Source organism: Dendropsophus ebraccatus, unplaced genomic scaffold, assembly GCF_027789765.1.
Source record: "Dendropsophus ebraccatus isolate aDenEbr1 unplaced genomic scaffold, aDenEbr1.pat pat_scaffold_1824_ctg1, whole genome shotgun sequence".
NCBI lineage: Eukaryota > Metazoa > Chordata > Amphibia > Anura > Hylidae > Dendropsophus > Dendropsophus ebraccatus.
The window spans coordinates 6,757-29,515 of NW_027209256.1; the positions used below are offsets into that span (position 1 = coordinate 6,757).

The following is a 22,759-nucleotide window of genomic DNA, read 5'->3' on the forward strand; positions in this document are numbered from 1 at the left end:
GATAATAGTGTGTGTGACCCCGACCTGGTAATAATAGTGTGTGTGATTCCGGCCTGGTGATAATAGTGTGTGTGACCCCGGCCTGGTGATAATAACGTGTGTGACCCCGACCTGGTGATAATAGTGTGTGTGACCCCGACCTGGTGATAATAGTGTGTGTGACCCCGACCTGGTGATAATAGTGTGTGTGACCCCGACCTGGTGATAATAGTGTGTGTGACCCCGGCCTGGTGATAATAGTGTGTGTGACCCCGACCTGGTGATAATAGTGTGTGTGACCCCGACCTGGTGATAATAGTGTGTGTGACCCCGGCCTGATGCCGCCAGGATCTCCTGCCACCCCTTCATCCTCCATATGCACCTGGACTATTATCCCGTCACGTCTGTACTCAAAGTTCAGCGAACGAGAGAAGAAATCCACGAAGACCTGAAAAAGAGAGAGGAGAGTGATGTCATAGTGATAATAGCAGGTGACTATGAAGAGGAGAGTGATGTCATAGTGATAATAGCAGGTGACTATGATGATGAGGAGAGTGATGTCATAGTGATAATAGCAGGTGACTATGATGATGAGGAGAGTGATGTCATAGTGATAATAGCAGGTGACTATGATGATGAGGAGAGTGATGTCATAGTGATAATAGCAGGTGACTATGAAGAGGAGAGTGATGTCATAGTGATAATAGCAGGTGACTTTGAAGAGGAGAGTGATGTCATAGTGATAATAGCAGGTGACTATGAGGAGGAGAGTGATGTCATAGTGATAATAGCAGGTGACTATGAAGAGGAGAGTGATGTCATAGTGATAATAGCAGGTGACTATGAAGAGGAGAGTGATGTCATAGTGATAATAGCAGGTGACTATGATGATGAGGAGAGTGATGTCATAGTGATAATAGCAGGTGACTATGATGATTAGAGTGATGTCATAGTGATAATAGAAGGTGACTATGAGGAGGAGAGTGATGTCATAGTGATAATAGCAGGTGACTATGAGGAGGAGAGTGATGTCATAGTGATAATAGCAGGTGACTATGATGAGGAGAGTGATGTCATAGTGATAATAGCAGGTGACTATGAGGAGGAGGAGAGTGATGTCATAGTGATAATAGCAGGTGACTTTGATGAGGAGAGTGATGTCATAGTGATAATAGCAGGTGACTATGATGATTAGAGTGATGTCATAGTGATAATAGCAGGTGACTATGAGGAGGAGGAGAGTGATGTCATAGTGATAATAGAAGGTGACTATGAGGAGGAGAGTGATGTCATAGTGATAATAACAGGTGACTATGATGAGGAGAGTGATGTCATAGTGATAATAGCAGGTGACTATGATGAGGAGAGTGATGTCATAGTGATAATAGCAGGTGACTATGATGATGAGGAGAGTGATGTCATAGTGATAATAGCAGGTGACTATGATGATGAGGAGAGTGATGTCATAGTGATAATAGCAGGTGACTATGATGAGGAGAGTGATGTCATAGTGATAATAGCAGGTAACTATGATGATGAGGAGAGTGATGTCATAGTGATAATAGCAGGTGACTTTGATGAGGAGAGTGATGTCATAGTGATAATAGGTGACTATGATGAGGAGAGTGATGTCATAGTGATAATAGCAGGTGACAATGAGGAGGAGGAGAGTGATGTCATAGTGATAATAGCAGGTGACTATGATGATTAGAGTGATGTCATAGTGATAATAGCAGGTGACTATGAGGAGGAGGAGAGTGATGTCATAGTGATAATAGCAGGTGACTATGATGATGAGGAGAGTGATGTCATAGTGATAATAGCAGGTGACTATGATGAGGAGAGTGATGTCATAGTGATAATAGCAGGTGACTATGATGATGAGGAGAGTGATGTCATAGTGATAATAGCAGGTGACTATGATGAGGAGAGTGATGTCATAGTGATAATAGCAGGTGACTATGAGGAGGAGGAGAGTGATGTCATAGTGATAATAGCAGGTGACTATGATGAGGAGAGTGATGTCATAGTGATAATAGCAGGTGACTATGATGAGGAGGAGAGTGATGTCATAGTGATAATAGCAGGTGACTATGATGATGAGGAGAGTGATGTCATAGTGATAATAGCAGGTGACTATGATGAGGAGAGTGATGTCATAGTGATAATAGCAGGTGACTATGATGAGGAGAGTGATGTCATAGTGATAATAGCAGGTGACTATGATGAGGAGGAGAGTGATGTCATAGTGATAATAGCAGGTGACTATGATGATGAGGAGAGTGATGTCATAGTGATAATAGCAGGTGACTATGATGATGATGAGAGTGATGTCATAGTGATAATAGCAGGTGACTATGATGAGGGAAGTGATGTCATAGTGATAATAGCAGGTGACTTTGATGACGAGAGTGATGTCATAGTGATAATAGCAGGTGACTATAATGATTAGAGTGATGTCATAGTGATAATAGCAGGTGACTATGAGGAGGAGAGTGATGTCATAGTGATAATAGCAGGTGACTATGATGATGATGAGAGTGATGTCATAGTGATAATAGCAGGTGACTATGATGAGGAGAGTGATATTAGTAAATATGGTGATGCTATATATTATAGTGATGCGGGTGATTATAGTGATGATATGGGTGATTATAGTGATGATATGAGTGATTATAGTGATGATATGGGTGATTATAGTGATGCTAGTGATTATAGTGATGATATGGGTGATTATAGAGATGATATAGGTGATTATAGTGATGATATAGGTGATTATAGTGATGATATGGGTGATTATAGTGATGCTGGTGATTATAGTGATGATATGGGTGATTATAGTGATGATATGGGTGATTATAGTGATGATATGAGTGATTATAGTGATGATATGGGTGATTATAGTGATGCTAGTGATTATAGTGATGATATGGGTGATTATAGAGATGATATAGGTGATTATAGTGATGATATAGGTGATTATAGTGATGATATGGGTGATTATAGTGATGCTGGTGATTATAGTGATGATATGGGTGATTATAGTGATGATATGGGTGATTATAGTGATGATATGGGTGATTATAGTGATGCTGGTGATTATAGTGATGATATGGTTGATTATAGTGATGCCGGTGATTATAGTGATGATATGGGTGATTATAGTGATGATATGGGTGATTATAGTGATGCTGGTGATTATAGTGATGCTGGTGATTATAGTGATGATATGGGTGATTATAGTGATGATATGGGTGATTATAGTGATGATATGGGTGATTATAGTGATGCTGGTGATTATAGTGATGATATGGGTGATTATAGTGATGCTGGTGATTATAGTGATGATATGGGTGATTATAGTGATGCTGGTGGTTATAGTGATGATATAGGTGATTATAGTGATGATATGAGTGATTATAGTGATGATATGGGTGATTATAGTGATGCTGGTGATTATAGTGATGATATGGGTGATTATAGTGATGATATAGGTGATTATAGTGATGATATGGGTGATTATAGTGATGATATGGTTGATTATAGTGATGCTGGTGATTATAGTAATAATATGGGTGATTATAGTGATGATATGGTTGATTATAGTGATGCTGGTGATTATAGTAATAATATGGGTGATTATAGTGATGCTGGTGATTATAGTGAAGATATGGGAGATTATAGTGATGATATGGGTGATTATAGTGATGATATGAGTGATTATAGTGATGATATGGGTGATTATAGTGATGATATGGGTGATTATAGTGATGATATGAGTGATTATAGTGATGATATGGGTGATTAGAGTGATGCTGGTTATTATAGTAAAGATATGGGTGATTATAGTGATGATATAGGTGATTATAGTGATGATATGGGTGATTATAGTGATGATATGGTTGATTATAGTGATTCTGGTGATTATAGTAATAATATGGGTGATTATAGTGATGCTGGTGATTATAGTGAAGATATGGGTGATTATAGTGATGATATGAGTCATAATAGTGATGATATAGGTGATTATAGTGATGCTGGTGATTATAGTGATGCTGGTGATTATAGTGATGGCAAAAAGAAGAAATGGATTCCTCCAGCTCATATAAAATTCCACTTTATTATATCAAACGTCTAAAATGATAGCCGACGCGTTTCGAGCCTTTACGGCTCTTAGTCATGGCATCTGCATCTGTACAAAATTCGGGGGAAATTCATCCCAAAAACAGGTCACCAGGAGACAACTGGACTCTCCAATTCCATAACTGCTGGAGAGATTCCAACTACCGCCGTTTGCCTGGCCGGCTTCTAATTATAGTGATGATATGGGTGATTATAGTGATGATATAGGTGATTATAGTGATGATATGGGTGATTATTGTGATGCTGGTGATTATAGTGATGATATTGGTAATTATAGTGATGCTGGTGATTATAGTGATGATATGGGTGATTATAGTGATTCTGGTGATTATAGTGATGATATGGGGGATTATTGTGATGATATGGGTGATTATAGTGATGCTGGTGATTATAGTGATGATATGGGTGATTATAGTGATGCTGGTGATTATAGTGATGATATGGGTGATTATAGTGATGCTGGTGATTATAGTGATGATATGGGTGATTATAGTGATGATATGGGTGATTATAGTGATGATATGGGTGATTATAGTGATGCTGGTGATTATAGTGATGATATGGGTGATTATAGTGATGCTGGGCGTTACTATAGTGATAGTGGCAACAATGAGGATTATCACTAGGGCCTTCCGTCTACAGCCGTGCTATGGATCAGTATGCTAGGAATATTGTGGCCCCTATAGAAATCAGTGGGACGTCCTCATCTTCTCTATGTCTCCGTTGTCATACAGAAACATCACAGAGCTGTTGTCATGAAGGCGCTATATGGCGGCACATGCAGTGATATGGGCCATAGCTCACACTGGCGGGCATTGGTATGCGGGCACAGACATGGCATCCTCTGTGATGTCATTGTCAGCTACATGTCATGTATGGGATTCCTCCAGTACCTTAGTGCAGCTGTATATATTCACCAGCGGGTACGGCCGGGCCCCGGCAGCCGAGGACAGGTTTATGATGACTCCTCTCTTCCTATAAAGAGAGAAGACAATGCCAGTCAGCATCACAATTCTGTGTGTGTCATCATGTACAGGGAGGTAGAGGTTCATGTGCACTATAGGGCGGGTTATATTATCCTGACAGGTCTCCTCTGATAATATGATTTGTGGTCTCTGCTCCTTTAGTTACTTGTTAATTCACCAGGAAACTGTAATGACTCTACACAGTGCAGCAGAGCTGAGCGTACAGTTTAATGCAGCAGAGCAGAGCAGTTTAGTGCAGCAGAGCTGAGCGTGCAGTCACACTAATGCATATTCACAGGCAGTAATCCTGTACACACACAGTCATGGCCTCAGCTTCAGGCACCTTGGGTGGTAAACTGTTAGAACTCAAGACTGATTCTCTGTAACAAAGAGAAGTGTCTGCTGGGGATGCAACAAAACGTAAAAACATCTCCCCATACCACCACCACACCTCTGCACCACCGACACCATTACCATACCTCTGCACCACCGCCACCATCATACCTCCGCACCATCATCGCCATACCTCCCCACCACCACCAAACCTTTGCACCACAACCATACCTCTTCACCAACACCACACCACCCCCACACCACCACCATACCTCTGCACCATTCCTGGGAGCACAATCCTGGTCATCTGCAAAACAGGTTTATAATGTAAGAGCAACACATAGGCTACTGTACAGTGTTAACTTTATTCTATATGGGGGAGGGGCTGCACAGAGGGGCCTTTACTATATGGAGGGCTGCACAGTGTACTATATTACATGAGGACTGAACAGAAGGAGCCTATACTATATGGGGACAGCACAGAGGGGTCTATACTATATGGGGGCTGTACAGTATTCTATATTACATGAGGGCTTAAAAAATGGGCCTATACTATATGGGGGCTGCACAGAGGGGTCTATACTATATGGGGGGCTGTACAGTGTACTATATTACATGAGGGCTGAAAAAAATAAGCCTATACTATATGGGGGCTGCACAGAGAGGCCTATAGTATATGAGGGGCTCCACAGACAGGGGCCTTATACTATATAGGGGCCTTATACCATATTGGGACTGCAAAAAGACATGATACTAAATAGAGGTCACACAGAGGAGTTTATACTGTATGGCTACTGCACAGAGGGGCTTGCCACCATATGGGGACCGCAATGAGGGGCCTAACTACTATAGAAGGGCTCAGAACCTACCTATCATTATATGAGGGCACGGGAGGGGATGGGCCTAAAACTATATAGGGGCAACGAGGGGCTTAACTACTATGAGTGCTGGAGCAATGAACATAAAATGTTTCTCTGTCAGATTCTGGAGAGAGGATTTATAGGCTTGAGAAGTCTTCAAGATGGCCCGGCCTGGTTAAAAAGGGAAAAGTTAATGACTCTGATCAGAGAAGATGCCCCATGTGAGTCACTGAATGTAACTGCACTGTAATCACCTAAAGATGCTGATCTGATGCTTTGTAAACCAGTATAACTAAATTTCTGAATATTGCATCAAATCTGCAACAGATGTATATGAGAACGTAACGCGAGAACATCCACTGTTCCACTAGTTTTAATTTTCTAAGCTACATTACACTAAGGTACCGACGCTTCTATGTTAGGTTTTTGGTTAGCCCAACTCTTCTTGAACATTGTCCAACTCTCTTGCCATCCTTCTCAGCAGTGGCTGAAGCTTAGAGGGAACATTGCTCTGGTATCAGCCTGCAGGAGGAGGAGGAGGAGGAGGAGACTCATAGCTCCCTCTATCTGTATCACCCTGGAGGAGGAGGAGGAGACTCATAGCTCCATCTATCTGTATCACCCTGGAGGAGGAGGAGGAGGAGACTCATAGCTCCTTCTATCTGTATCACCCTGCAGGAGGAGGAGGAGACTTATAGCTCCCTCTATCTGTATCACCCTGCAGGAGGAGGAGGAGGAGGAGACTCATAGCTCCTTCTATCTGTATCACCCTGCAGGAGGAGGAGACTCATAGCTCCTTCTATCTGTATCACCCTGCAGGAGGAGGAGGAGACTCATAGCTCCTTCTATCTGTATCACCCTGCAGGAGGAGGAGGAGGAGACTCACAGCTCTATCTATCTGTATCACCCTGCAGGAGGAGGAGGAGACTCATAGCTCCTTCTAGCTGTATCACCCTGCAGGAGGAGGAGGAGACTCATAGCTCCATCTATCTGTATCACCCTGCAGGAGGAGGAGGAGACTCATAGCTCCTTCTATCTGTATCACCCTGCAGGAGGAAAAGGAGACTCATAGCCCCCTCTGTGTATCACCCTGCAGGAGGAGGAGGAGGAGGAGACTCATAGCTCCATCTATCTGTATCACCCTGCAGGAGGAGGAGACTCATAGCTCCTTCTATCTGTATCACCCTGCAGGAGGAGGAGGAGGAGACACATAGCTCCTTCTATCTGTATCACCCTGCAGGAGGAGGAGGAGACTCATAGCTCCTTCTATCTGTATTCCCCTGCAGGAGGAGGAGGAGACTCATAGCTCCTTCTATCTGTATCACCCTGCAGGAGGAGGAGACTCATAGCTCCTTCTATCTGTACCACCCTACAGGAGGAGGAGGAGACTCATAGCTCCTTCTATCTGTATCACCCTGCAGAAGGAGGAGGAGGAAGAGACGCATAGCTCCCTCTATCTGTATCACCCTGCAGGAGGAGGAGGAAGAGACTCATAGCTCCTTCTATCTGTATCACCCTGCAGGGGGAGGAGGAGACGCATAGATCCTTCTATCTGTATCACCCTGCAGGAGGAGGAGGAGACGCATAGCTACCTCTATCTGTATCACCCTGCAGGAGGCGGAGGAGACTCATAGATCCATCTATCTGTATCACCCTGCAGGAGGAGGAGGAGACTCATAGCTCCATCTATCTGTATCACCCTGCAGGAGGAGGAGGAAGAGACTCATAGCTCCTTCTATCTGTATCACCCTGCAGGAGGAGGAGGAGGAGACGCATAGCTCCTTCTATCTGTATCACCCTGCAGGAGGAGGAGGAGACCCATAGATCCTTCTATCTGTATCACCCTGCAGGAGGAGGAGACTCATAGCTCCATCTATCTGTATCACCCTGCAGGAGGAGGAGACTCATAGCTCCATCTATCTGTATCACCCTGCAGGAGGAGGAGGAGGAAGAGACTCATAGCTCCTTCTATCTGTATCACCCTGCAGGAGGAGGAGGAGGAGACTCATAGCTCCATCTATCTGTATCAACCTGCAGGAGGAGGAGGAGACAAATAGCTCCTTCTATCTGTATCACCCTGCAGGAGGAGGAGGAGGAGGAGACTCATAGCTCCATCTATCTGTATCACCCTGCAGGAGGAGGAGGAGGAGGAGACTCATAACTCCTTCTATCTGTATCACCCTGCAGGAGGAGGAGACTCATAGCTCCTTCTATCTGTATCATCCTGCAGGAGGAGGAGGAGACTCATAGCTCCTTCTATCTGTATCACCCTGCAGGAGGAGGAGGAGACTCATAGCTCCTTCTATCTGTATCACCCTGCAGGAGGAGGAGGAGACTCATAGCTCCTTCTATCTGTATCACCCTGCAGGAGGAGGAGGAGACGCATAGCTCCTTCTATCTGTATCACCCTGCAGGAGGAGGAGACTCATAGCTCCATCTATCTGTATTACCCTGCAGGAGGAGGAGACTTATAGCTCCTTCTATCTGTATCACCCTGCAGGAGGAGGAGGAGACTCATAGCTCCTTCTATCTGTATCACCCTGCAGGAGGAGGAGGAGACTCATAGCTCCTTCTATCTGTATCACCCTGCAGGAGGAGGAGGAGACTCATAGCTCCTTCTATCTGTATCACCCTGCAGGAGGAGGAGGAGACGCATAGCTCCTTCTATCTGTATCACCCTGCAGGAGGAGGAGGAAGAGACTCATAGCTCCTTCTATCTGTATCATCCTGCAGGAGGAGGAGGAGACTCATAGCTCCTTCTATCTGTATCACCCTGCAGGAGGAGGAGACTTATAGCTCCTTCTATCTGTATCACCCTGCAGGAGGAGGAGGAGACACATAGCTCCTTCTATCTGTATCACCCTGCAGGAGGAGGAGACTCATAGCTCCTTCTATCTGTATCGCCCTGCAGGAGGAGGAGGAGGAGGAGACTCATAGCTCCTTCTATCTGTATCACCTTGCAGGAGGAGGAGACGCATAGCTCCTTCTATCTGTATCACCCTGCAGGAGGAGGAGGAGGAGACTCATAGCTCCTATTATCTGTATCACCCTGCAGGAGGAGGAGGAGGAGGAGACGCATAGCTCCTTCTATCTGTATCACCCTGCAGGAGGAGGAGGAGGAGACTCATAGCTCCTTCTATCTGTATCACCTTGCAGGAGGAGGAGGAGACTCATAGCTCCTTCTATCTGTATCACCTTGCAGGAGGAGGAGGAGACTCATAGCTCCTTCTATCTGTATCACCCTGCAGGAGGAGGAGGAGACGCATAGCTCCTCCTATCTGTATCACCCTGCAGGAGGAGGAGGAGACTCATAGCTCCTTCTATCTGTATCGCCCTGCAGGAGGAGGAGGAGGAGACTCATAGCTCCTTCTATCTGTATCGCCCTGCAGGAGGAGGAGGAGGAGGAGACTCATAGCTCCTTCTATCTGTATCACCTTGCAGGAGGAGGAGGAGACTCATAGCTCCTTCTATCTGTATCACCCTGCAGGAGGAGGAGGAGGAGACTTATAGCTCCTTCTATCTGTATCACCCTGCAGGAGGAGGAGGAGGAGACGCATAGCTCCTCCTATCTGTATCACCTGTATTGGGTATACGCTGGTTACTTACATGGAGCACGGAGAATACATTGCAGTTTATGATGTCTTCTATTCTCTGGAAATCAAACACAAATGGAAGATATAATTATTTCTGATCAGTAATATTAGTGATGTATTGGAGGGTTGTGATTTCTGATCTGCTGATTATCTTTTCCCCTGGGTTTATATGCAGACGGCTTTCTCTATAAGCAGTGATCATGGAACTCACCTGGTTTAGATCCGGGGTGTCAAGAAATCTTCCTGTTCCACCTAAACTCATCCCAACGTTATTCACTATAAGAAGAGAAAAAGAGCGGGTAATCTATCACTGGGGCCCGGCTCTACTGGTACACGGCCCGTCAGATAATGGGGCATATTGTGATCAACCTTAATGCCCTCATAAATAGACGGAACACTTTGAGGCATCTTGGACGTCCATGCTCTTCTGTCTGGTGTAGGAACATTGGAGATCTGAAGCCCATTAGATCTGAAGCCTACCTAGAACGCCGATATCCAGATCCTTCAAGGCCTTCTCCACCTTTGGATAAATCTCAGATCCTCCCGTGAAGTCCACCTGGAAGATCTTGGTTTTTCGTTGGGTCTGTTTTTCTAAGAAGATAAGATACATATCAGGATTAGGTCTTCATCATTGATGTTGGATGTCCTGAGTATCTTGACTGTTGACTTGATGTCATGGTTGGGATCTCCCCGTCCCTTACCTATCTCCTTTGCCACTTTTTCTAGTTTCTCCACCGTCCGACTGATGAGGACGACATTGAAGCCCCTCCTGGCCAACTACAGAGATGATAGAGAGGAATGAGGAAGGGATAACTGATAGATATACAGACGGCTAGACCAGAATCCACTAACCTCCATGGCGTACTCCTTCCCGATTCCATCGGTTGCCCCAGTTACCACTGTGGGAGAAGGTCACAGAATATACTTCATGTAATCTTATCGCATACGTAACAATATACACACCCTATTCTACCAGGAGAATTGTTGTTAGACACCATATTTGGTAGTTCTTACCAGACTGAATGTGGGTGTGACATGACTGCCGCAGTTGTGGGTATACAGGGCGTCACTTGCCCTCAGTTAACCTCTAATACACAGTGTTATAAAGCACCAGCACCCTGTACAGATATTATATTACCTCCCGTTCTATTGTGATACTGGTGAAAGTTCAATAGCTGCACCTGTTCAGCCACTGTTACTGGGGACATAATGGGGGATCACTATGACTGGCACTGTTACTGGGGATATAATGGGTATCACTATGACTGGTACTGTTACTGGGGACATAATGGGGATCACTATGACTGGCACTGTTACTGGGGATATAATGGGTATCACTATGACTGGTACTGTTACTGGGGACATAATGGGGATCACTATGACTGGCACTGTTACTGAGGACATAATGGGGATCACTATGACTGGCACTGTTACTGGGGACATAATGGGGATCACTATGACTGGCACTGTTACTGAGGACATAATGGGGATCACTATGACTGGCAGTGTTACTGAGGACATAACGGGGATCACTATGACTGGTACTGTTACTGGGGACATAATGGGAATCACTATGACTGGTACTGTTACTGGGGACATAACGGGGATCACTATGACTGGCAGTGTTACTGGGGACATAATGGGGATCACTATGACTGGCACTGTTACTGAGGACATAATGGGGATCACTATGACTGGTACTGTTACTGGGGACATAATGGGAATCACTATGACTGGCACTGTTACTGGGGACATAATGGGAATCACTATGACTGGTACTGTTACTGGGGACATAACGGGGATCACTATGACTGGCACTGTTACTGAGGACATAATGGGGATCTCTATGCCTGGCACTGTTACTGGGGATATAATGGGGATCACTATGACTGGCACTGTTACTGGGGACATAATGGGGATCTCTATGCCTGGCACTGTTACTGGGGACATAACGGGGATCACTATGACTGGCACTGTTACTGGGGACAATATGTCCAAGATAACAGTGTCGGTTATTGCCATTATGTCCCTAGTAACAGTGCCAGGGACAGTAATTACAGGTCATGGTGTACTAGTGTATATACAGGTCATGGTGTACTAGTGTATATACATGACATGGTGTAGTAGTGTATATACAGGTCATGGTGTACTAGTGTATATACATGACATGGTGTAGTAGTGTATATACAGGTCATGGTGTACTAGTGTATATACATGACATGGTGTAGTAGTGTATATACAGGTCATGGTGTAGTAGTGTATATACAGGTTATGGTGTAGTAGTGTATATACAGGATCTGGGCTGTGTGTATATACAGGTCATGGTGTAGTAGTGTATATACAGGATCTGGACTGTATATACAGTATTAGGAGAAGTATATGGTTCCCTGGTAGTCCCGGTGTACCCCGTCCCTCTTACCTGCCCATCCTCCATACTGCTTGAGGTTAGTCCTCCACCATCGGGACAGTAGATGGTTCCTCACCCCGCTCAGCAGAGTCCAGACCTGTTTTAGCACTAGATATGATAGAGCCAGGAGCCCCAGCAGGTGGAGCCACTGAGAGAACCTGGACTCCTCCATGTGATGTTCCCTGCACTGATCCTGCGAGCTCTCACCTGCACTGATCCTGTGAGCTCTCCCCTGCACTGATCCTGTGAGCTCTCACCTGCGCTGATCCTGCGAGCTCTCACCTGCGCTGATCCTGTGAGCTCTCACCTGCACTGATCCTGTGAGCTCTCCCCTGCACTGATCCTGCGAGCTCTCACCTGCGCTGATCCTGTGAGCTCTCACCTGCGCTGATCCTGCGAGCTCTCACCTGCACTGATCCTGTGAGCTCTCCCCTGCACTGATCCTGTGAGCTCTCACCTGCGCTGATCCTGCGAGCTCTCACCTGCGCTGATCCTGTGAGCTCTCACCTGCACTGATCCTGTGAGCTCTCCCCTGCACTGATCCTGCGAGCTCTCACCTGCGCTGATCCTGTGAGCTCTCACCTGCGCTGATCCTGCGAGCTCTCACCTGCGCTGATCCTGTGAGCTCTCACCTGCGCTGATCCTGCGAGCTCTCACCTGCACTGACTGATCCTGTGAGCTCTCACCTGCGCTGATCCTGCGAGCTCTCACCTGCGCTGATCCTGCGAGCTCTCACCTGCGCTGATCCTGTGAGCTCTCACCTGCGCTGATCCTGCGAGCTCTCACCTGCGCTGATCCTGTGAGCTCTCACCTGCGCTGATCCTGCGAGCTCTCACCTGCGCTGATCCTGCGAGCTCTCACCTGCGCTGATCCTGTGAGCTCTCACCTGCGCTGATCCTGCGAGCTCTCACCTGCGCTGCGAGCTCTCACCTGCACTGACTGATCCTGTGAGCTCTCCCCTGCACTGATCCTGCGAGCTCTCACCTGCGCTGATCCTGCGAGCTCTCACCTACGCTGATCCTGCGAGCTCTCACCTGCGCTGATCCTGCGAGCTCTCACCTGCGCTGATCCTGCGAGCTCTCACCTGCGCTGATCCTGCGAGCTCTCACCTGCGCTGATCCTGCGAGCTCTCACCTGCGCTGATCCTGCGAGCTCTCACCTGCGCTGATCCTGCGAGCTCTCACCTTGCGCTGATCCTGCGAGCTCTCACCTGCGCTGATCCTGCGAGCTCTCACCTGCGCTGATCCTGCGAGCTCTCACCTGCGCTGATCCTGTGAGCTCTCCCCTGCGCTGATCCTGCGAGCTCTCACCTGCGCTGATCCTGCGAGCTCTCACCTGCGCTGATCCTGTGAGCTCTCACCTGCGCTGATCCTGCGAGCTCTCACCTGCGCTGATCCTGCGAGCTCTCACCTGCGCTGATCCTGCGAGCTCTCACCTGTGCTGACTGATCCTGTGAGCTCTCACCTGTGCTGACTGATCCTGTGAGCTCTCACCTGTGCTGACTGATCCTGTGAGCTCTCACCTGCGCTGATTCTGCGAGCTCTCACCTGCGCTGATCCTGTGAGCTCTCACCTGTGCTGACTGATCCTGTGAGCTCTCACCTGCGCTGATTCTGCGAGCTCTCACCTGCGCTGATCCTGCGAGCTCTCACCTGCGCTGATCCTGCGAGCTCTCACCTGTGCTGATCCTGCGAGCTCTCACCTGCGCTGATCCTGCGAGCTCTCACCTGCACTGATCCTGCACACTCTGCCCTGCACTGATCCTTTGAGCTCTCACCTGCGCTGATCCTGCGAGCTGTCACCTGCGCTTATCCTGCGAGCTCTCTCCTGCGCTGATCCTGCACACTCTCCACTGCACTGATCCTTTGAGCTCTCACCTGCGCTGATCCTGCGAGCTCTCACCTGCACTGATCCTGCACACTCTGCCCTGCACTGATCCTTTGAGCTCTCACCTGCGCTTATCCTGCGAGCTCTCACCTGCGCTGATCCTGCACACTCTCCACTGCACTGATCCTTTGAGCTCTCACCTGCGCTGATCCTGCGAGCTGTCACCTGCACCAACCCTGTGATGTAACTGCAGCGCTGCCCTTCCTTCTCTGGATGTAAGTGATTACAGACAACTCCCTCTTTATTTAACCCCGTCATGTCCATGTGGACGGTGTGAGCCGTAACATAATATTTGCCATACATCCAGGTAAGGGAGCAGGCGGAGGAGGGTGTCATGTGATCAGGGTTATCTCTCTCCTCACCCGCCTTTCTTGGCTTACATAGCATTTTTTTTCCAGTCATGTTTTTTTTGAATATTAAGTTTTTTTGAGTTCCTTTACTGCTCTCCAGACGACCTCTCTCAGGGAACTATGGGTCAAGCCCGGCCGTCCCGTGACTAGGGGGAAGACAAACCTAACCACAACAGGCGGAAAGGACCCAAACCAAGACCAAAGGGGGAGAAGACAAGACAAGGGGATGAGAGGTATTTGGGGGCTCTGGCTCCCCTGGGTTGCACTAGCCCGACAGGACGATTCACCTCACGTACATACACTTTACGCCCTGCTCCCGGGCCGTAACTCAAGTGTAAATCGCCACCTGCCGCACACCCCGACACCAGACATCCACTTGGCCACAAACACTACCTGATCGCTGGCCAACACAAACACGACACGTCGCTGTATCTGGACCCACAAGTCGCTGTCACACAGGTGACCCACCGACCGCTGCCAGACACACACCCACAAAGAACGCACACAGAACTTTGCTATGTTCGGACCAACCAGCTGTTGTCATAGACGTGACCCGCAAGCCGCTGTCAGACACCCAAACACAACATACATACACAAATTTGCTGCCACCGCCACTCACAAGCAGACACACCACACGGTAAAGTAAGCTGCCCGGTCATACACTACGGTCACACACCGCACATGCACTCTTCCTGGAGCTAACTAGGTTCGTTTAGGCTACAAGACAAACCATAAAACTATTAGGTTTAATGCATAAACAGAGTCAGTGATCCTGCCTCAGAGGTGCTGGCATGGAGTGAGTGAGCCCACCTCAGAGGTGCTGGCATGGAGTGAGTAAGCCCGCCTCAGAGGTTGCTAGCATGGAGTGAGTGAGCCCGCCACAGAGATGCTGGCATGGAGTCAGTGCGCCCGCCTTATAGGTGCTGGCATGGAGTCAGTGAGCCCGCCTCAGAGGTGCTGGCATGGAGTCAGTGCGCCTGCCTCAGAGGTGCTGGCATGGAGTCAGTGAGCCCGCCTCAGAAGTGCTGGCATGGAGTCAGTGAGCCCGCCTCAGAGGTGCTGGCATGGAGTGAGTGAGCCCACCTCAGAGGTGCTGGCAGGAAGTCAGTGAGCCCGCCTCAGAGGTGCTGGCATGGAGTCAGTGAGCCCGCCTCAGAGGTGCTGGCATGGAGTCAGTGCGCCCGCCTCAGAGGTACTGGCATGGAGTCAGTGAGCCCGCCTCAGAGGTGCTGGCATGGAGTCAGTGCGCCCGCCTCAGAGGTGCTGGAATGGAATCAGTGCGCCCACCTCAGAGGTGCTGGCATGGAATCAGTGCGCCCGCCTCAGAGGTGCTGGCATGGAGTCAGTGAGCCCGCCTCAGAGGTGCTGGCATGGAGTCAGTGATCCTGCCTCAGAGGTGCTGGCATGGAGTCAGTGAGCCCGCCTTAGAGGTTGCTGGCATGGAGTGAGTGAGCCCGCCTCAGAGGTGCTGGCATTGAGTGAGTGGGCCCGCCTCAGAGGTTGCTGGCATGGAGTAAGTGAGCCCGCCTCAGAGGTGCTGGCATGGAGTCAGTGAGCCCGCTTCAGAGGTGCTGGCATGGAGTCAGTGAGCCTTCCTCAGAGGTGCTGGCATGGTGTCAGTGAGCCCGCCTCAGAGGTGCTGGCATGGAGTCAGTGAGCCTGCCTCAGAGGTGCTGGCATGGAATCAGTGCGCCCGCCTCAGATTTGCTGGCATGGAGTCAGTGAGCCCGCCTCAGAAGTGCTGGCATGGAGTCAGTGAGCCCGCCTCAGAGGTGCTGGCATGGAGTCAGTGGGCCCGCCTCAGAAGTGCTGGCATGGAGTGAGTGGGCCCGCCTCAGAGGTGCTGGCATGGAGTCAGTGCGCCCGCCTCAGAGGTGCTGGAATGGAATCAGTGCGCCCACCTCAGAGGTGCTGGCATGGAATCAGTGCGCCCGCCTCAGAGGTGCTGGCATGGAGTGAGTGAGCCCGCCTCAGAGGTGCTGGCATAGAGTCAGTGAGCCCGCCTCAGAGGTTGCTGGCATGGAGTGAGTGAGCCCGCCTCAGAGGTGCTGGCATGGAGTAAGTGAGCCCGCCTCAGAGGTGCTGGCATGGAGTAAGTGAGCCCGCCTCAGAGGTGCTGGCATGGAGTCAGTGAGCCCGCCTCAGAGGTTGCTGGCATAGAGTGAGTGAGCCCGCCTCAGAGGTGCTGGCATGGAGTCAGTGCACCTGCCTCAGAGGTTGCTGGCATAGAGTGAGTGAGCCCGCCTCAGAGGTGCTGGCATGGAGTGAGTGAGCTTGCCTCAGAGGTTGCTGGCATGGAGTGAGTGAGCCCGCCTCAGAGGTGCTGGCATGGAGTCAGTGCGCCCACCTCAGAGGTGCTGGCATGGAGTCAGTGAGCCCGCCTCAGAAGTGCTGGCATGTCACCTGTAACACTAGGGGAGAGGCGTCCTTCCCACAGCACGCCTCTCCCCTAGTGTTAGGGGAGAGGCATCCTTCCTACAGCACCGTCACCTGTAACACTAGGGGAGAGGCGTCCTTCCCACAGCACCGTCACCTGTAACACTAGGGGAGAGGCGTCCTTCCCACAGCACCCTCACCTGTAACACTAGGGGAGAGGCGTCCTTCCTACAGCACCCTCACCTGTAATACTAGGGGAGAGGCGTCCTTCCTACAGCACCATCAGCTGTACACTAGGGGAGAGGCGTCCTTCCTACAGCACCCTCACCTGTAACACTAGGGAAGAGGCGTCCTTCCTACAGCACCGTCACCTGTAACACTAGGGGAGAGGCGTCCTTCCTACAGCACCGTCACCTGTAACACTAGGGGAGAGGCGTCCTTCCCACAGCACCCTCACCTGTAAGACTAGGGGAGAGGCGTCTTTCCTACAGCACCGTCACCTGTAACACTAGGGGAGAGGCGTCCTTCCTACAGCACCCTGCCTGTAACACTAGGGGAGAGGCGTCCTTCCTACAGCACCCTCACCTGTAACACTAGGGGAGAGGCGTCCTTCCTACAGCACCGTCACCTGTAACACTAGGGGAGAGGCGTCCTTCCCACAGCACCATTACCTGTAACACTAGGGGAGAGGCGTCCTTCCTACAGCACCGTTACCTGTAACACTAGGGGAGAGGTGTCCTTCCTACAGCACCGTCACCTTTAACAATAGGGGAGAGGCGTCCTTCCTACAGCACCCTCACCTGTAACTCTAGGGGAGAGGCGTCCTTCCTACAGCACCGTCACCTATAACACTAGGGGAGAGGCGTCCTTCCTACAGCACCCTCACCTGTAACACTAGGGGAGAGGCGTCCTTCCTACAGCACCGTCACCTATAACACTAGGGGAGAGGCGTCCTTCCTACAGCACCGTTACCTGTAACACTAGGGGAGAGGCCTCCTTCCTACAGCACCCTCACCTGTAACACTAGGGGAGAGGTGTCCTTCCTCCAGCACCGTCACCTGTAACACTAGGGGAGAGACGTCCTTCCTACAGCACCGTCACCTGTAATACTAGGGGAGAGGCGTCCTTCCTACAGCACCGTCACCTGTAACACTAGGGGAGAGGTGTCCTTCCCCACAGCACCGTCACCTGTAAACACTAGGGGAGAGGCGTCCCTTCCTACAGCACCGTTACCTGTAACACCTAGGGGAGAGGCGTCCTCCCACAGCACTGTCACCTGTAACACTTGGGGAGAGGCATCCTTCCTACAGCACCGTCACCTGTAACACTAGGGGAGAGGCGTCCTTCCTACAGCACCCTCACCTGTAACACTAGGGGAGAGGCATCCTTCCTACAGCACCGTCACCTGTAACACTAGGGGAGAGGCGTCCTTCCTACAGCACCGTCACCTGTAACACTAGGGGAGAGGCGTCCTTCCTACAGCACCGTTACCTGTAACACTAGGGGAGAGGCGTCCTTCCTACAGCACCGTCACCTGTAACACTAGGGGAGAGGCGTCCTTCCTACAGCACCTCACCTGTAACACTATGGGAGAGGCGTCCTTCCTACAGCACCCTCACTGTAACACTAGGGGAGAGGCATCCTTCCTACAGCACCGTCACCTGTAACACTAGGGGAGAGGCGTCCTTTCCTACAGCACCGTCACCTGTAACCACTAGGGGAGAGGCGTCCTTCCTACAGCACCGTTACCTGTAACACTAGGGGAGAGGTGTCTTCCTACAGCACCTCACCTGTAACACTAGGGGAGAGGCGTCCTTCCTACAGCACCGTCACCTGTAACACTAGGGGAGAGGCGTCCTTCCTACAGCACCCTGCGTAACACTAGGGGAGAGGCGTCCTCCTACACACTGTCACCTGTAACACTAGGGAGAGAGGCGTCCTTCCTACAGCACCCTACCTGTAACACTAGGGGAGAGGCGTCCTTCCTACAGCACCCTCACCTGTAACACTAGGGGAGAGGCGTCCTTCCTACAGCACCGTCACCTGTAACACTAGGGGAGAGCGTCCTTCCACAGCACCATTACCTGTAACACTAGGGGAGAGGCGTCCTTCTACAGCACATTACCTGTAAACACTAGGGGAGGGTCCTTCCTACAGCACCCTCACCTGTAACACTAGGGGAGAGGTTCCTTCCTACAGCACCGTCACCTGTAACACTAGGGGAGAGGCGTCCTTCCTACAGCACCGTCACCTGTAACACTAGGGGAGAGGTGTCCTTCCTACAGCACCGTCACCTGTAACACTAGGGGAGAGGGTCCTTCCTACAGCACCGTCACCTGTAACACTAGGGGAGAGGCGTCCTTCCTACAGCACCTCACCTGTAACACTAGGGGAGAGGCGTCCTTCCTACAGCACCGTCACTGTAAACACTAGGGGAGAGGCGTCTTTCCTACAGCACCGTCACCTGTAACACTAGGGGAGAGGCGTCCTTCCTACAGCACCGTCACCTGTAACACTAGGGGAGAGGCGTCCTTCCTACAGCACGTCACCTGTAACACTAGGGGAGAGGCGTCCTTCCTACAGCACCCTCACCTGTAACACTAGGGGAGAGGCATCCTTCCTACAGCACCGTCACCTGTAACACTAGGGGAGAGGCGTCCTTCCCACAGCACCGTCACCTGTAACACTAGGGGAGAGGTGTCCTTCCCACAGCACAGTCACCTGTAACACTAGGGGAGAGGCGTCCTTCCTACAGCACCGTTACCTGTAACACTAGGGGAGAGGCGTCCTTCCCACAGCACCGTCACCTGTAACACTTGGGGAGAGGTGTCCTTCCTACAGCACCGTCACCTGTAACACTAGGGGAGAGGTGTCCTTCCTACAGCACCGTCACCTGTAACACTAGGGGAGAGGCGTCCTTCCTACAGCACCGTCACCTGTAACACTAGGGGAGAGGCGTCCTTCCTACAGCACCGTCACCTGTAACACTAGGGGAGAGGCGTCCTTCCACAGCACCTACTGTAACACTTGGGAGAGGCGTCCTTCCCACAGCACCCTCACCTGTAACACTAGGGGAGAGGGTCCTTCCTACAGCACCCTCACCTGTAAACACTAGGGAGAGGCGTCCTTCCTACAGCACCGTCACCTGTAACACTAGGGGAGAGGCGTCCTTCCCACAGCACCCTCACCTGTAACACTAGGGGAGAGGCGTCCTTCCTACAGCACCCTCACCTGTAACACTAGGGGAGAGACGTCCTTCCTACAGCACCCTCACCTGTAACACTAGGGGAGAGGCGTCCTTCCTACAGCACCCTCACCTGTAACACTAGGGGAGAGGCGTCCTTCCTACAGCACCCTCACCTGTAACACTAGGGGAGAGGCGTCCTTCCTACAGCACCCTCACCTGTAACACTAGGGGAGAGGCGTCCTTCCTACAGCACCGTCACCTGTAACACTAGGGGAGAGGCGTCCTTCCTACAGCAACGTCACCTGTAACACTAGGGGAGAGGCGTCCTTCCTACAGCACCGTCACCTGTAACACTAGGGGAGAGGCGTCCTTCCCACAGCACCCTCACCTGTAACACTAGGGGAGAGGCGTCCTTCCTACAGCACCCTCACCTGTAACACTAGGGGAGAGGCGTCCTTCCTACAGCACCGTCACCTGTAACACTAGGGGAGAGGCGTCCTTCCTACAGCACCCTCACCTGTAACACTAGGGGAGAGGCGTCCTTCCTACAGCACCCGTCACCTGTAACACTAGGGGAGAGGCGTCCTCCTACAGCACCCTGCCTGTAACACTAGGGAGAGTTTTCTACATATATATATCTATATATTATATAACAATATATATATATGTATGTGTGTGTGTGTGTGTGTATGGAGGAAGATGAGTAGGAAAAATACTATTTCACCTCCAGCCAGATCTGTGTATGATGGATACACAATCATTTATTTCTTTGAATATAACACCAGTTATTTCTGGAGTAGTCAGCAGATTGTCGTCGTACATGGATCCCCTTTCCTCGCTGGGCTATTGTTGCTTTTGTCTTGTTTTGTCTCTCACTGATTTGTTGACCTTCTTACTGATGGTTTCCATCAGTCTGGATCCCATGAAGGAGTCTGATACGATGAGGTGAAGAAAGTAACTCTGCGGGAAGGATCATAGAAGACAGTGAGAAGAAACTTACCTGTTCCTTATCATTATACATGTACAATTTTATGTTACATACATGGCCACTAGATGGCAGTGTCTGTGCTGGGGGCATTGATGAGGGAGATACCTATATATATATATATATATATATATATACCTATAGGAGAAATTGTCTCTCGCTGCTGGGGATTGTGGGGTGGGAGTCGGGGGAGGATACACCATTCTGGGGCTATATATATATATATTCTACCTTCACCATGCTGAGTTTACATTGGCAGTACAGAGGTTATTGTTTAAATCTATGTGTAATGTTACATATATTTAATACATTCAGAATCCATTACCTGTATTTCGTGGGAGAGGCAGCCATTGGTGCGATGGTGTACCCCACAGTGTTCAGAGACTCCCGGGCATATTCAATGGCGGTTTTCATAAGAGGATTGCCCTGTACGTGCTTGGTCATGTTGGTGGGGACACCATCAAGGGCATCACGGACTGTGGACACACAAGGAGCCATTGGAACAGGTGTATCTAAGCCTATTTTGCTTGTTGCTGTCTATGTATCTAAGCCGATCACGATCTGCTGATTTTGGTGTTGTATCATGAAGAGTGTTTAGTGAACCTGGACTGTAAAGTCTGGATCCATAGCTGAATCTTTGTGCTTAGATTCCCGAACATGGACTTCATCATTGTCTGGCATTAGGATGTTAAATAAAGCTTGTTGAAAAGCTGCTGAGCAACCAATCAACAAGCCTCAAGGCTGTGGGCATTTCTGCAGTCATGACATCCATGCTCTGTATGGGCATGGCTGTGATTGGCCAGGCGGGACACATGACCCACTGTGTAAGAGCTGGGTCACATGTCCCACCACCATTTCGGTTCGGACTAGGGTAGGCAGAGGGTGCTGCTGGTAGGCAAGAAAAAACGTCAGGGCACTAGTAGCTAAAACATAGGGGGGATTTATGAATACCGGCATACTCGTACGCCGGGCTTAAATTAGGCCCCGCCCCTTTTCCCCAGCCAACTTCACCAGTAGGCGTAGATTTGGACCATGATTTACGCCTTAGAGTAGGGCATATGGCAGGCGAATGCCAGGGGTGAATCTGCACCTCCTCCCTGTCCTACACTCCGGGCGGGACCTTCATAAATGTCCCCCATAGTGTTTGGATCACTGCTCTTCACCCTAATTTCAGAGCATTGCCTACTGTAAGTGACCCAGTCAGTGCAGGTCACAGTAATTCCCTGACTTACACACTCACTGTTGCATGCTAAACATGCGTTCAGACAGCACCCTCACTGCAGGGCAGGCTAGCGGCAGCGACCACTTGTCCGTCTGCTGTTCGATCCCCTTCCACAGCTCTGTGCGGTGAGGGGTTTGTGTCCCAGATTGATGAGTTTGAGGACAGCCGCTGTCGTTCACCCACGCCACCGCTGTGATGAAGCTGGTGAAGCATGTGCTACGCTGACTGGATGAGGAGGCAAGGAGTGACAGCCAACAATCCAGAGTGGTGGTAGGACAAGCGCTAAAACGCTTCCCGCCTCAGGCCCAGCTGTCCACTGTACTTTTGCACTCTGCTCCCCATTTTGCTGTGTAGCGGGGGCTGCGGGTGTACCCCATCTTTCTTCGGACTCAGTCTAGGACCTCGTCATCACCCTTGCATCGGCTTCCACCCACTCTCACCTCAGATTCCATAAGCGATACTGTCTGCTGAGC

General features: G+C 49.9%; 1 protein-coding gene and 1 long non-coding RNA gene across 2 annotated transcripts; both read right to left on the reverse strand.

The window, feature by feature from the left end:
* Positions 1 to 221: 221 nt before the first annotated feature.
* LOC138775660 (very-long-chain 3-oxoacyl-CoA reductase-like) lies at positions 222 to 14,357 on the reverse strand (the record flags this gene model as incomplete). Its single annotated transcript, XM_069955985.1, has 10 exons — positions 13,853 to 14,357; positions 12,293 to 13,802; positions 10,726 to 10,772; positions 10,575 to 10,650; positions 10,354 to 10,464; positions 10,085 to 10,149; positions 9,887 to 9,931; positions 5,693 to 5,727; positions 5,016 to 5,097; positions 222 to 427 (listed from the first exon to the last, which is right to left on the reverse strand). Coding segments are annotated over exons 2-10 (827 nt in total), but the record flags the coding sequence as incomplete, so codon positions are not given.
* Positions 14,358 to 20,825: 6,468 nt separating this feature from the next.
* Positions 20,826 to 21,427, reverse strand: LOC138775659 (uncharacterized). The gene is made up of 2 exons (XR_011360601.1): positions 21,390 to 21,427; positions 20,826 to 21,039 (listed from the first exon to the last, which is right to left on the reverse strand). It is a non-coding gene; the product is annotated as an uncharacterized lncRNA (long non-coding RNA).
* Between the last annotated feature and the right edge of the window lie 1,332 nt (positions 21,428 to 22,759).